The 15,901-nt window shown below is 39.8% G+C and overlaps 1 protein-coding gene across 2 annotated transcripts in view; it reads left to right on the top strand.

Moving 5' to 3' along the window:
• The window catches only part of ST6GALNAC3 (ST6 N-acetylgalactosaminide alpha-2,6-sialyltransferase 3), a 351,382-nt gene that overhangs the window by 184,143 nt on the left and 151,338 nt on the right, over window positions 1–15,901 (top strand). For both annotated transcript variants that reach the window (XM_027824999.3, XM_043520975.1), the window contains exon 2: window positions 5,405–5,599. In XM_027824999.3, the coding sequence (XP_027680800.1) occupies window positions 5,405–5,599 (195 nt within the window). The remainder of the gene's footprint in view (window positions 1–5,404; window positions 5,600–15,901) is intronic.

The following is a 15,901-nucleotide window of genomic DNA, read 5'->3' as shown; positions in this document are numbered from 1 at the left end:
TGTATTATTTTAAACTGCTTTTTGGGGCTTGGAATTGTCTTTGTTAGTGTCTTATACTGCACCAAGCTCACTGCTGGCATTTTACAGATGATAAAATAATACCAATAGCCATCTTGTCAGAAAGTACTGGTCTAGTGCTTAGATTAGGGGACTGGGAGTGAATTTTGTTGCTGATTTGCTGTGTGGCCTTGGGCAAATCACTTAAGCCTTGGTTTATATATCTGTAAAATGGATAGAATAGCATTTAGCTTTGTACCTCACAGGAATACTATAGGACTTATTACTTGTTTTGAGAGACTTTGCCATATATTGTTCTGCAAGTGACAAATTTTGCTGGTTTAGTGTTGGTTCTGGATCTAGGAGTTAGTGTGAGGAACACAGAAAAGCAGATACTACAGACCTTTGTAGAATTTACTACAAGTTGTGACACTGCTTTGTCATAGTGAAAATGCTTTCTTTTTTGTTAAATCTGTAAATCACTACTAGCCCTGTTAGACAACTGTATACAGCACAAAATACTACAGATCCATTTAAATGTGTTACCAATCCATCAGAAATGATGAAACTGTAAAATGTTGTTGTCACATCAATATTCCTTATCTGATCATAAAAGAAAAACAATTCCACCTCACTCAGAAAACTGTCAAATTCTTGCTAAAATAAAACTAATGAGTCACACCGGTAACTGGTAAGTCCCCAAAATGTGGGTAATGCAATGGTTATATATGTTAAACCACATTAGAAACCATACGGTCAAATATAGACACACGCAACACACACATTTCATCATTAATGTTTTATTTCCACAGAGCTTTCCTCAGAATCCTAACCAGCAAAATAGTATGACAGTCCTGTGATTATATAGCAACATATATAAATTCAAGCCTAGAAGGAATGATTCATCATGTCTACTGCATGATGCTTATTGATTTTGATATACATCCTAGACAGAATGATTCTGATTGCCAAGAAATAACAAACAAAAATTGGGATTATATTATGGATATTGAATGAAAAAAAAAGAAAACGAGAAAGAAAAATGGCTAGTGCCTCAGCAGCTTCCCTGTCTGAAGTAACCACAAGCATTGCATTGCATATATTCAAATCCCTTCAGTTCATCCAATTTTGTCAGAGTAGCCATACACATAAATTTTTCCCTCAGTGAGCATCCACTTTGGTTACTGAGTGAAGTTAACAAACAGAAGCCTGTTGGCCACTGTAAACAAATATGGTAATTTTCTTCTAGCAACTCCCTGCTAGATTAAAGTCTAGCACTGTTGTAAAAGGAATAAAAGCATCTGAAAATTAATATAGCTTGAAAGTCATTCAGCTATGAATCTGTTAAAAATCTATTATCTGCTATACCTTGCTACGGAACATATTTAAAACTAGATATTTTTTAATTAAAATGCCAAGTGCATCAAAATGCTTATATTAAATTAGTGAGAAAAGTTTATAGATTGACTGGGATTTTCATACAGGTAACGTTCCTGTCAGAGGAAATAGATTCTAAAAGTTTCCATTGTTAAAGGGCTGTTTGCAACTACCTGAAACGAAAAATAAAGCAGGAACAAGATTTCTCCCTATCGTAATTTGCTAATTTAATTCTGCATTGGTGCAGCAAAATTTCAAATGATTGGTTTTGCAGGTGCTTAAAATTTTGATGTGCAAAAGCTTTGAGATTAGCAATTGTGCAGTAAGCTATAAATATGGCTCCATCCATATTTTTAATGACCCAATGTGACTTAAAAAGCCTTTTAATCCAATTTTAAATCATAAATTTCAGGAAAGGAGAAGTGACAATGTCTCTTTTTTAGCAGGGGGAGTTCACAAGGAACACTACAGGAGGAATACCTATGGAAAAATTTTCCTGAGTGGCTGGAAAAAAGCCTCTTTAGAGGGGTATACTTCTGTTTAAAATGACAGGCAGAGCATTTTTTAGGCATTGATCATGTGCCCGTTTTTTTTTTTTTTGCTTCTTAAGAAAGCTTGAAAGTTAGGTCAGTAGGGTCTTTTTCTGCTTGGGTTTTAACCAGAGCCATTCTGAGGGCCGTCAGTTCTGGTCTTCCTTGGTTTCGCTAGCAGACTTGTTGTAGGAGGGTGTGTCTTGGAGAATGGGTGCTTGTGGTTCTCACACCCTAATGAAACAAATGAATATGCTGAATCTTTAGCAAAAAAGTTCCTTTCTTCAAAAAGCTAAATAAATATAAATGTGTATTATCAAAACTAAAATAAATATCTAAATTTAATAGTTTGATTAAAAATCCCTTCAGCTCTCTTGTGAGGTCGTCATGGCACTCTTTCTCCAGACATTGTAGAATCTTCTATGTAAAGACATGCTCTGCATTTCTAATGCAGAAAAATTCCTCCCTCTGACTTTTTTTAAAGAAACCTTTTAGTCTTTGTAGGAAAGCCAGCTGGGGGTGATTGCAAATGGTGATAACCTGATTCTCATGACTTGGTTGAACCTTCCACACCCCCTCCAAGGAGTTATTAAAGGTAGTCTCTGACTTTTGTTTTTGCTGGTGGGTGCTCCTCTCTGCCCCCTCAACCCCTGTGTGAGCGGTGGGCAGGGCCTCAGGGGGAAGAGGCCAAGCTGGGGCAGGGCCTCGGGATGAAGCATGGGCAGGATCTCAGAGTAAAGAGGCCAAGCAGGGGCAGGGCCTCGGAGCAGAGTGTGGGTGGGACCTTGGATGGAGCGGGGTGGGGCCTTGAGGTGGAGCATGAGTGGGGCCTTGGGCGGAAAGGGCAGAGCGCAGGCGGGTCCTCGGGATGGAGCATTGGGTGGGGCTTTGGTGGAAGAGGCTGAGTGGGGGCAGGGCCTTGGGTGGAGTGCAGGTGGAATGGGGGGTGGGGCCACAGTCTGGCACCAGGGTCAACAAAAGATTTAATCCAGCCCTGCGGGTGCTGAGCACCACTGTTTTTTTCGGTTGGTACTTGAGTCCCAGAGCACCCACAGAGTCAACGTCTATGATTAAAGGTCTTCAGTAAAGCTGGAAGGTAGACAGCTATCTATTGGTGACATCTGTTGGTGGTGGAATAGAATACAATGCCATGTCTTGTAACTGTGGTTTTTTTTTCGAACAAGGCTTACAGATGTAGTGAAAACATGTATTCAAATAAATTCTGGCAATCCCCTTTAAATTGTTGCATTATTTAGTGGGGGGAAAGTCTTAAATGGAGTAAATAATGCAACAAATTTATACCCCTCTCGTTGCTTCCTGGTTATCACTGTGCTGCACAGCCTGGCCACTCAGAACTGTTAAAAGCTTTCATATGTAACCTAACAGATCCTATTCCATCTGGAACAGTGGAATGACACATGTGCCCACACTAGCCAGCTTGTTGCAATATAATGTAAATCTTTTGTAATGCACTTGGTGAGAAGTTCAGAAGCTCTTAGGGTTCTGGAAGTTAGATCAGCTATTCTATCATACGCCTATTCTGCACTTCAGACTTGCTTGCTTTAATTTTTTTTTAACAGTTTATGAATAACTTGCCTCTTATTTTATTCACTAAAACTCATCACTGGAGGGAGCACCTCTCCTGGTTTCCATTCTCCCCTCAATAACCCCATTCTCTCTGATTTCCCATCTCGACCTGTCTTGCCTCCCATTATTCATCAAACTACTGTGTTCCAAGATGTCAAAACAGACAAATCATCTAACTAACCCACCATAACTATACTGCCAACTGCGGTGTATATGGGAATAGGATAGTAGCTCTTTATATAATCTGTGAGCCCTCTAGTGGTGCTCACTGTATTCTGTGTTCAGAAGCCACCAGAACCCTACCAGAGCAGTAGTGTATATATTAAGCTAGTCCTTGCATGTTGTATATATTCAGTAAACATGGTTATTTGGACCCCGCCAAGCTCATGTTGTTCTTTTATATGATGTTTTCTGTGTAAGGAGAAAAACACACAACACCAACATAACCCAGAACTGAATTTTAATTTCTCCAGTCTGTTGAATCAGTATGTAGTCAAATGAAACTCCAGGTGAGGAAAAGATTATATCTTGTGTCCTCTCATTCTTCCATCTCTCCAGCTACCCCTGTACAACAGCTAGCATCCACACATAATAGCCACTGCAGATCTGTGACTTGGGCTAGTTGCAACTATTCTGGATTGCAATTAAATGCAGACATTAGCAGTCAGATTTTGATATCCATCATTAAGAGATAAATGTACTTTAAAGACTGTACCTTCTCAAGGGGCTTGATTTATTTCTTCTTACTGAAGCTCCATTTATATGGCTGTTTACAGTGATGGAATCACTTTCAATAGAGTGATTAAATAGAAGCAAACGAGGTAAAGTAATAATCCAGTGGGAGTAATATATAAATACCTCAAGCCTATAAATGGCATATTCCTCCAACAAAACCTTTAAACAATGTTTTCTGTAAACTGTATAGTTCTGTTGTGTCTAAAGTCCTTAGCCACTTGCACTAGCTGGGCATGCTTTTTCCCTAAGTAGTTTGGAAGCAATTTCTCTGCTCTCGTTAAAAGTGCAGGACTCATCAAATTATATGTTAAGTCATTATGTTGAAATGTGTCACCATCCTGCAGCTGTAATTAATACTTTTTCCTGGTTAGAAGACTAGGTGGGTTCAGGTTTAGGTGGATTAGAGGTGAAAATCAGGGTTTAAGTGGCCACTCAAGAGACCTTTTAAATTATTAACAATTGAGGTCAACTTGTCCTTGGTAATAAGGGCTCACTTTGTCAATTTGTGAGCCTGGAAAGAAGCAGAAAGTCTGGTCCACTTATTCTAAGGAATGGACGGGTCAGATTCTGATTTCAGTTAGAGTATGTAAATCCAGGTAACTCCACTGACTTTATTGGAATGATTTAGAATTAACATGTAATAAATGAGATCAGAATCTGTTACGAGAAAGGGACAATCATATATCACTTTAGCCTATACAGATATCATGTGTATTTTGTTTCAGTGCATCAGCTTTGTGCAAAAGTGGGAGGACCAGTCATGTATGCCATGCAGGGGAACTACAGATTGAAACTGTTCAAATTTTGATTTTAAAGTGACATTCCAAGATGGATTTTTCCATTGTTCAGCCAGCTATATAGCTGGTTAATATTTTTGCCATTTTGATTAAAAATGGGATGAATTTTTTCACAAGAAATGTTTTTATTTTTTCAACCAGCTCTAGGCAAAACTCTTAAAGTGACGGAAATTCAAGTTTTAAGACGCAAAATTATTCGGTTGCCTATCTTACTGGGATCTAGCAGCCTTAGCAGTTACAGCTCCCTGCACTAGGCGCAAGCAGATAAAGCTTTGAAAAAGGGAAAGACCACTTACCATGGATATTGCATATATAGATTTGTTGTTGTTTGAAACTGATCCTTATATTTTTAGTAAAATGCTCTTTTTTTTCCAATTTTAGAGAAAGTCCATTATTGCAGTAAGTTCCGTAGCAGCATTCCTCTTCGTCATCATTTTTCGCCTTACCAATGAAGTAAACTTCCCTTTGATTTTAAACTGCTTTGGACAAACTGATGTGAAATGGATGCCGTTTTCCGACAAACAAAAGCGGCCTCTCAGAACTCACTATGGATATATAAATATAAAAACACAAGAGGTAAGAACTTCTACTAGAGCAATGGCTAGAAAGTATGCAATCAATAAATTTGGTAACTAAATGAAGCATTTAAAAAACAACAGAGCAAACCATGTCCTCAACAAACCCCCATCTCACTGGCCGTAGATAAGAGTTTTAACTGTCCTGACAGAAAATGTCCCACTGAAAAATCTGAGTAGGTAATGTTTTTCAAAACCAAAGGAACCTTCTAAAAATTCAGATAGTTTAAACTCTGTAATCTCCATAACCAGAGCTTTAAAAGAACAGTGACCTGAACGCAAAATTCTGGGTAGTTCTTTTCGGGAGATGGCTGGAAAGAAGGGCTCCCTTCAGCAAAAGTGTATGAATAAGAAAGCCAGCATCAGATTAGTGTTTTGTGCGGTTTAATTTAAATATTGCATTAATACTTAGTATACAGCATGTCAGCTTATTTTGAAGATTGTTGGATTTTCATTTCCACTTGTGTATCATATAGTGTTTTAATTTGTGTTATTTCATCATTTGCAAAATGTTTGGTTTGGGTCTTGTTGATAAGCCATCTTGCAAAGATTCCAGTTTATGTCAACTCCAGTACTTTAAGGACTCTGATGCTATTGGCACTCTTGGAGGTATTCCTGTATTATTATTGTTGTTGTTGTTATATTTATTATTTGTTTTTATTTTACTGAAATCTTCTCCACTCTGTCTTCAGAATTTGTTTGCTATTTGTGCATAAGTGCAAATCATTGAAATAAATTCAATAACATTAAAACATGAATCTGTTTTAAAAGCTCTTCCTGATAGTTATTCCTTTTTTACACTGGCAAGCAATAAAATGCTTTTACAGTCTTATTTTCTTTGTTTGGTTTATTTTGCTTAAGGAAGTAATAATTATTAGATTCATGTACGGAGTACATTGAATATGTCTTCTTTGAGAATGAAGGTATTTTTTCCCCCACTTCGTGAGTGCAGCTGTTTTTCATTTAGTTTTCTAACTGCACGGGATAGGTTAATTGTTTCACCATTACAGTGTCAAAGGGGAAAATCAGAGCAAGAAATTGTAGTTTTGTAGGGAGTTACTTTTTAAAAGCTTTTAACGTTTGTAATGAATGTAGCGTTCATGAAAGATGCAGAATTGAGAGCCCTAGAGTGCATTTGCCTACAGAAACGCACATGACAAGCAGCAGGAAAGAAGTCTTCCTGAGTCAGTGAGTGAAATCCTGGCCTAATTGAAGTCAATGGGAGCTATGCCATTGACTTAACTGGGGCCAGGATTTCATCCAGTGTGCCTTAAACCTAAAACTGATTGAGGAACTCATGGAGGGCGAAAGGGCAGTTAATTCTCCATGCCAGCTAATAAGGCGGGCCTGTCTCCTGACGTTGCCGACTGCCAACTTTGGTGGTGGGTTTGAGATGAGGACACTATGTGAACTGGATGGAGGCCACCAACTTGTGTAAATTAAGCCACCAAAATCATTTGGTTGCTGCCAATCTGAGCTGGATTCAAACCGGCAGCCTTGGAGGAGAAGGGCTTAATATCCTATTGCCGTTGCCCTGAACCAGCTCGTTCTCCAAGAGGTTAGGTGTTGGATGTAGAAACACTGGTAGCTCCACGCTTACTGATTGTTTCCTTAATGTATTTCAAAGGTACATTTACACTGCCGCTGTGAGGTGTCCTTCCCAGTGAGGGTGGAGAGACATGTGCGACCTCTGCTTGAGCTAGTGTGCTGAATATAACCGCGTGGCACAGGCAGCTGCTCAGGCTAGACACCCAAGTATTTACCCTGGGGGGGCGGGCAGGATTGTGCCTGGGCAGCTAGCCTGAGCTGCCACTATGGCTACGCTGCTAGTTTTAGCTTGCTAGCCTGCATGTCTGTGCTGGGAATCCCGTGTAGATGAGCCCATACGTCGGAGATGGAACTGAGTGGTCTGATAATCGGTGACTGATTAATCGATTAGCAAGACATTATTCGCAGTGTAGCTGAGGCCACGGAGGATTTTTTTAATTAGTAACTTTAATTGTTTTCCCCCTCAAACATGCAGATTACATTAATATTTGCTAATTAACAGTGATGAGGAGGATACTGAACATGCCTTGCTAATTGTGAATACTCTGCTCTCGAATTAATTATTCCCTGTGTGAGGGAGATTTTTGTATTGGCTGTGTGAAAAGCTTTCATGCCGCTCGTCTTTGTAATTCTCTCACGGCCTTTTTAGACTAAGAGTTTTTATTTTAGAGTGAATGCATTAGAAGTAGAAATGAATATGTATGTATATGCTGTACCCTATGTATTACAATGATTAGATACCCTTCTGCCTTATTGGTGAAATCCTAAAACAGACGTTGCCTCATCCAACAAGATGCTGAGTTCAATTCCCTCTAACTTCAGAGTTCAGATGTTCTTGTGGTGTTCTGTGCTGCTAATGTACAACTTCAAGCATTCTATCTGTCTCTGCCCTCCCACATCCCTAGTGCATGCACCCTGTATACTTCCCTGTCTCCTTGTACCCCCTCAGATCCCCAGTCTTGTCTGCTGCCATTCTGTATTCTCTTCTATGCGCCGCCTTTCTGATAGCTCCTTGCACTTCTTTCATACCCCCCACTCCATTTCCCTTTCCCCTCTCTCCCCCACAGCCTCCCATTCTGAGGCAAGGGAGCATGCTACATACTTCTTTGCATACATCCTCTAGTACCCTGCCGCCCCAGAGTTACTGAAAGGCACTCTTCCTAAGTAAAGCAACAAAACAGAACACATTATGCCATGCCATTTCAGCCATCTGTCAAGACAAAAAGGCGAGAAAAATGTTTAAAGATGAACTACACATACACTTGAAGATATTTTTCCTGATGTTTACCATATTCCCTCACCCCCCCCAAAAAAGCTCAACCGTAGGATGAGCTATAGCTGTGAAATTTCAGGCAGTTGGTTTCTTTTGGGGGATAACTGAATGTGATAGGACTTGGAAAATTGGGCATGTTATGAGAAAGTAGTACTCAGTAATTAAAGTTAAAGCTATCTCTAATGCCTAATAGGAAAGTTTATGCAATCAGTAAGTGGTGACATAAACATGTCTATCACAAAATAGGTACATTTTAAAGGGTGATGCATGTATATCACTTTGAAATGTGAACATCTAGCAGAATGTGGCAGCAAAAGGGATATTTCTAGTTCATTGTGTGTGGGAATTAGTAACATAATGACATGAAATATTTTTTTGCAAAAAATAACAAACATTTTAAGATGAAATATAACTAGATTACATGGGAGTACTTCGATTGTGGTGAGAGATGTGATTTACCTATCCTTAATTAAGGCTGTACATAATACAATATTGTTGCTATGGTTTCCTTGAATTGTAGCTATAGCAACAGCTATAAAAATTTGGTTTTGTGTTCGGTAAACATACTATATTTAATGTAAATCGGATATTAAGTGTTATTGTCCTGACCTGTTACGCTAAGACACACTTTAGTTTTTCTGACTAATGCAATATTTCTAAAATATAAGGTCCCAAGTTTGCATTCAGGGGCTCATGGATTTCAGAGAATTTGCTGCAGCAGCATCCAATCCTTGCCCACTTTAATTCAGAATGGAATGGAATGGAATGCTGCCCTAAGAAACAATCTGAGAAGGTCCACCCAGGGATATGTCCCCACACTGGCAGGACCACCTGTGGGAGGCTAGAGCTAGCTGCTTCCACCCTGGCTCTGGTCCCGGCCCCCAGTTCCTGATAATGACTCCAAATGCAGCTGTCTCCGGTTCCCTGCATGAGACTCGGCAGAAATGTTAATATGATCATGTTATCTTTTTTTTGACTAACTTCTGCTAAGCCAAAGGAACAATTTGCATCCATCCATTCCAGCCAGTATCTTCCTGTTCACCCCACCTACACCCGAGTCCCTGAAGAGAGGCCTCTGGGGGATGCAAGGAGTGGATGAAGACTGTGCTTTGGAGCCGCTAGGCCTGCTTCCTTTGGAGGCCCAAACACTTCGTGTTTATCCTTTCCCCACAGAGCATTTACAGAAAACACACATTTAATTTAAAATTGAATCTACTACTGGAAAAAAGCTCTATGATTAGCCCAGAGAGGAAAATGCACTCTCCACAGAACCAGTGCTACACGGGCAACAGCACTGCCAGTTCCTCCAAACTGATCTGCCACTCTGCCTAAAACCTGACCTGGAGCGTTTACTTATACAGATCAAAGGATAAATTCAGTCTCATGCTCATTTTGAGCCCCATCTTCGTGCCAAGAGAATTGGTATTCATTATAATAATGGTTTCAGTGTTGTGATCATCTGTCGACTGTGACCTGCGTGAAGACCACCTACTATTTACAACGGCCAACAAGCAGCTCTCAGTTGGCAACCAGTGCTGATGGTAACTGTATTCATTCCAATCCCTTGAGCCATCTAGTTCCATTACAATTGACTGGGTATTTTAAAACTAGACTGGACAAAGCATATGAGTATTCTATCGGGAATGGTCTTCCAGTGACAAGGAGATGGATGGGTTGGATGACCTTATAGGACTTTCCATCTCTAATTTCTTTGATTCTATATCTCAAGCTTTTTTGTGACACTTGTGTTGAAATCTACTTTTTAAGAACCATCTTCTGCCTGTTTGTGAAAATAAACTTTTCTCTTTGCATTTTTATTTTAAATACAGCAAGTATAACTTTAAGATATAGTGCTGCAACACTTACTTAATTGAGGGCTGTTGTCATTCTGATAGCTTCCTCCCCTACCCCCAAAAGCTCATGTGATCTTACTTGCAGTGTATCATAACCAGGTACAAGAGAAACCGCTCTCAAAAATTGCAACCCCACAAAGAGATCCTGCCAAATTAGTGAACACCAGGTATTTAAATAGCAGCTTTATAACCTCAGATTTAAACACATTAACAGTGTGAAGCCTGATGCTAAGCAAGTCTAAAAGTATGTAAAGTCATACGATTGTAAACCCTGAAAAGAGAATTTTGAATAGTTTATTTTATTCCACAATCAGTATTCATGGAGTTTACCATTTTCTTATGGATAGCAAATCTAGAATATAGCCACAACAACACTTTAAACTCATTATAATAAATACATCCAAATACTATACACAGGCTACACAGTGGGGTTGGAAAGGTACATTCTCAGATGGTCTACAAACTCTTACTGTAAACAAAGACTGTGAAAGATTAATGTTGTTGTCCATACAACTACAGTCATAACTCAGAAAGGAAGAGAGTGACTCCTTTGCTTTCAAAGTGCTTTCATGAACTGGACATTGAAAGTATAGAAAACCTGTGTAGAACAGGATAGACTGTAATAGTCATGCTCTTCTTTAAAAAATCCTCAAACAACTAAAATAATCCTTTTTTATAATGCAGTGATGTCTAGTGAACAAATCTGGAATGATGTGCAGTTCCCTAGTGCCTTTTGTCCAAGGATCTCAGAGAAATTTTGGAACATTAAGCAAGCCATTTTACGCTCAGGCAAACTGAAGCTAGGGTGACCAAATGTCCTGTTTTTTATAGGGACAGTCCCGATATTTGGGGCTTTGTCTTTTATATCGGCACCTATTACCCCCCACCCCGTTTCCCGATTTTTCACACTTGCTGTGTGGTCACCCTAACTGAAGCCCAGTGATGTCATAGTTTGCCCAGTGCTTAATTTGTAATGAAAGAGGTGCTCAAGCCTATATTTTACATTCCTAACTGGTGCAGCAAACCCCAAGGGGGTGCTGGCGCTCTGAACTGCCAAGCCTTGAGGTGCTGGGGCTCAGCCCTGGAATAAATTAATCCCTGAGTTTGCCCAAAGCTGCACAATGGGGAAGTGTTGGAACCAGGCATGTAGTTCAGGAATCCCGACTCCCAGTGAGTAGAAAGATTCTTAGATTTCAAAAGAAATGCTTGCTTTGCAGGCGTGTACCCTAGAGCACCAGTTCTGATCAAATGTTTTACTTTTACTTCTTTCAGTGTTTCTTGTTTATCTTATTCCACCACTTTGTCTCCATTTTCTAGGGCTAGATCCATACAGAACTGTTTTCTGACATGTAACTGTCCCAGCTGAATGAGTAATGTAATGCTGGAATGATTGATAAATAATAATCTGGAGTTTCACTTTCTGGATAAAGATGAAAGCAGGAGGCAGTGCATGGAATGGTTAGATGAGCTTATGTTATATTTGTTGTAAGTATTATGTAGAAGTCAGCAGAGTAAATTCAACTTTCATGTTACAATGTCATTCTGGCTCTCTTGAGAAAGTATTTAGGGGAGTTCATCCCTAAAGCAGCTGAAGAAGCACTCAGTGGCTCAGAAGAGGCAATATTATTCTGTATATCAATTAGCTTTTTTTCCTTTCTGTAAAGAGGTTACATTATCTTTTTATAACAAGAAAAGGAGTACTTGTGGCACCTTAGAGACTAACCAATTTATTTGAGCATAAGCTTTCGTGAGCTACAGCTCACTTCATCGGATGCATACTGTGGAAAGTATAGAAGATCTTTTTATACACACAAAGCATGAAAAAATGGGTGTTTACCACTACAAAAGGTTTTCTCTCCCCCCACCCCACTCTCCTGCTGGTAATAGCTTATCTAAAGTGATCACTCTCCTTACAATGTGTATGATAATCAAGTTGGGCCATTTCAGCACAAATCCAGGTTTTCTCCCCCAACCCCAACACAACTCCACTCTCCTGTTGGTAATAACCAGTCGGAGAACACTTCAATCTCTCTGGTAACGCGATTACAGACATGAAAGTTGCGATATTACAACAAAAAAACTTCAAAACCAGACTCCAGCGAGAGACTGTTGAATTGGAATTCATTTGCAAATTGGATACAATTAACTTAGGCTTGAATAGAGACTGGGAGTGGCTAAGTCATTATGCAAAGTAACCTATTTCCCCTTGTTTTTTTCCTACCCCCCTCCCCAGACGTTCTTGTTAAATCCTGGATTTGTGCTGGAAATGGCCCACCTTGATTATCATACACATTGTAAGGAGAGTGATCACTTTAGATAAGCTATTACCAGCAGGAGAGTGGGCTGTGGGGAGAGAAAACCTTTTGTAGTGGTAAACACCCATTTTTTCATGCTTTGTGTGTATAAAAAGATCTTCTACACTTTCCACAGTATGCATCCGATGAAGTGAGCTGTAGCTCACGAAAGCTTATGCTCAAATAAATTGGTTAGTCTCTAAGGTGCCACAAGTACTCCTTTTCTTTTTGCGAATACAGACTAAGACGGCTGTTACTCTGAAACCTATCTTTTTATAAAAAAGGTCACTCAAGGGAACGAGATTATATTAAAATAAGAACATTAGCAGTCAGTAGGTGGTGGGATTCTCTAGAGACTGGGCGTGCTGCAAAAGAATTGCAAAACATCTGATAATATACTTATCTGACTCTGAAAATAAAGGGGCTGATTCTCAGCTGGTGTAAATTGCTGCAGATCTGCCTTAAGAAGAAGAACATTCTCATACAAAATTTTCCAAGTAAATGGGGAAAGAATTATGTGAACGCAAACCAAATGTAGACTTTTTTTTAAAATGATAGAAGTCTGTTGACCACATTCATCCATGGTGTAATTTTATTGACATCAGTGGAGGCACAACAAGGGTGCATTTGGCCCAATATTTACTGTCCAGATGGATATCCCAATAATAAATAACACTAGGAGGCCAGTCCGGATTTCCCACTAGGCACATGCCTAAGAGTACCGGCATTCTAGGGGCGCCTAATAATTCAAATTTTGCTGCTGTCCGTCTGGCAGGGGGCAGGGCCGAAGTCAGAGATGGCCCCATGCAGCCCTGTTGGAGCACTCTTCGCTCAGCCCAGCACAACAGAATCATCTACCAGTGGGGCCAGTGAGTGTGGCTGGGGGGCAGGGCTTGGAAGAGTGGGTCTGTCGGAGGAAGAGTTGTTGGGGGTGCTGGGCAGTGGGAGTGCCCAGTGAGTCTGGGGGCCGGGGTGCTAGAAAGTTGTAGTGGGGCAGCGTGGGGGGTGGCGGGCAGTGGGGGGGTGGAATGTGTTGCATTGCATTTTAAATGCAAAACTATCCAAGGCAATAGGAAAATTGACTTAAGAGGTTGGAACACAGGCTATATTGTGTATTTGCCTACCACCTGTGGAGATTCTATCATTTCAGTACCAGAAAGTACATAGTTATCAACCATATTTCTAAATAATGAGGAGGTAATTGGTCCAGTCACAATAGGCTGCATTCCTATAAAAATTCCATAACTAAATGAAGAAATTTCACAAAGTAAGCAAGCTCTGGAAGCTTAAAAGTTTGTTTCTTTTTAATGACAGATTTCAGAGTAGCAGTTGTGTTAGTCTGTATTTGCAAAAAGAAAAGGAGTACTTGTGGCACCTTAGAGACTAACCAATTTATTTGAGCATAAGCTTTCATGAGCTACAGCTCACTAGATACAAATATCACCGCAAATTACAAAAGGGGCGAAAGACATGAAATACCGAAGGAACAGTGGAAACACTGAGGAGCCTTTGAGGAAGATAAAGCACATATCAGGCAGCTGCTACACGATGCAGAAGGCAGTAGCTATGGAAAGAACCCTGGAGACTAGCATCAGACTTGGGTTAAATGAAAACACTAGTTTTACTGCAGTGTAGCTCACATGACTTCAGTGGAGTTGTTTCTCATGTGTGCTGGCGTAAGTGAGAAGAATCAGGTCTTTGTGACCTTGCATCATAAAACCCCACATAAACACAACTGACTATCATAGAAAATTGCTTGACCGTTAATATTTCACACATGAATGGTACCCATTCAGTCATTTCTTTCAGGATCTTGTCTTTTGTAATGCCTTAAGAATTGAAGTGATTTTTAAAAACATTTTAATTTATTGTCTCTTCCTTCCCCGCAAATGCTCTTCTGTTTTGTTTATTCTCATCTCACATCTCTTCAGACTCAGTAATTTCCTTATTGCAATAATGGAGACAAAACTATATACTGTACAATGTTCTTCTGAATGTCTTACAAAGTTTCAAAAATAATTTAAGGATCTATAGATGGATTCAATGTACAATCCACTGTATAGACTGTTTTAATGAAGATCATGCCCAGAGACATTTCCTTTCAGGGGTGGATAAAGTTCATACTACTAACTACACGAGCATACCAACCCAAGCCCTGGGAGTCCTTGGTACACTCTTAAAAATAAAATTTATATGTAGGACTCAAACAGTCACCTCTGAGAGCGCAGTTGCAGTATTTGTATTCATATAACACACATTCAGAGAATCATAGATTCCAAGGCCAGAAGGGCCCAATGTGATCATCTCGTCTGACTTCCTGTATAACACAGGTCATAGAATGTCCCCAAAATAATCCCTACAGCATCACTTTTAGAAAAGCTTCTAATCTTGATTTAAAAATTGTCAGTGATGGACAGTGAATCGACCACTAATTACTTTCATCACCAAAAATGTACACATTTCCCGTTTGAATTTGTCTAACATCCGCTTCCAGCCATTTGATAATGTTATACCTTTGTCTGTTACATTAAAGAGACCAGTATAAAATATTTGTTCCCTATGTAGATACTTATAGACTGTAATAAAGTCACCCCCTTAACCATGTCTCTTTTAAGCTAAATAGATTGAGCTCTTTGAGCCTATCACATATTTTCTAATCCTTCAATCATTCTGATCGCTCTCCAGTTTATCAACATTCTTCTTGACTTATGGGCACCGGAACTGGACATGGTATTCCAGCAGCAGTCGCACCAGTGCCAAAACAGAGGTAGAATAACCTCTCTACTCCTACTCAAGATTCCCCTGTTCATGCATCCCAGGGTCACTTCAGCTTTTTGGGCAACAGCATCACACTGAGAGCTCATGTTCAGCTGATTATCCACTCAAGCCCCAAATCTTTTTCAGAGTCACTGAAGATTGTCTCCTGAGCAGTTTTCTAACCATGGTATTTGTGAGAAAATGGCTGGCACTCTGCCTACCTGAAGGAGGAATCAGTATAATTTTTTCCCCAACATTCCCTCCTTGTAAGGGCAAAAGGATAATCTTGAGAGCATGCTGCAAGGACCACCAAAAACACAGGTTGTTATGAACCAATGGAAGGAAGTGAGTTCCAAAGACGTGTCCTCAACAGAAGGCATCTTGCGGGCAGACCCTTTTTCATTTATAGTGACAGAATCTGTGCTGACCACAACTATGACAGAGTTTCATGAGGAGAAAGATAGGGTACAGGCCAAATGTCAAATCAACAAATTCAAGAGAGTTAAATTCACTTTACATCAAGTCTGAATTGTGTGTGTCAGGTGGCGGACAGGTTTTTTGGTTTTTTTAAAGAGTAG

This window comes from Chelonia mydas, chromosome 8 (genome assembly GCF_015237465.2).
Source record: "Chelonia mydas isolate rCheMyd1 chromosome 8, rCheMyd1.pri.v2, whole genome shotgun sequence".
Taxonomy (NCBI): Eukaryota; Metazoa; Chordata; order Testudines; family Cheloniidae; genus Chelonia; species Chelonia mydas.
The sequence above is the reverse complement of the archived record's forward strand: the minus strand, read 5'-3'. Positions and strand labels throughout refer to the sequence as shown.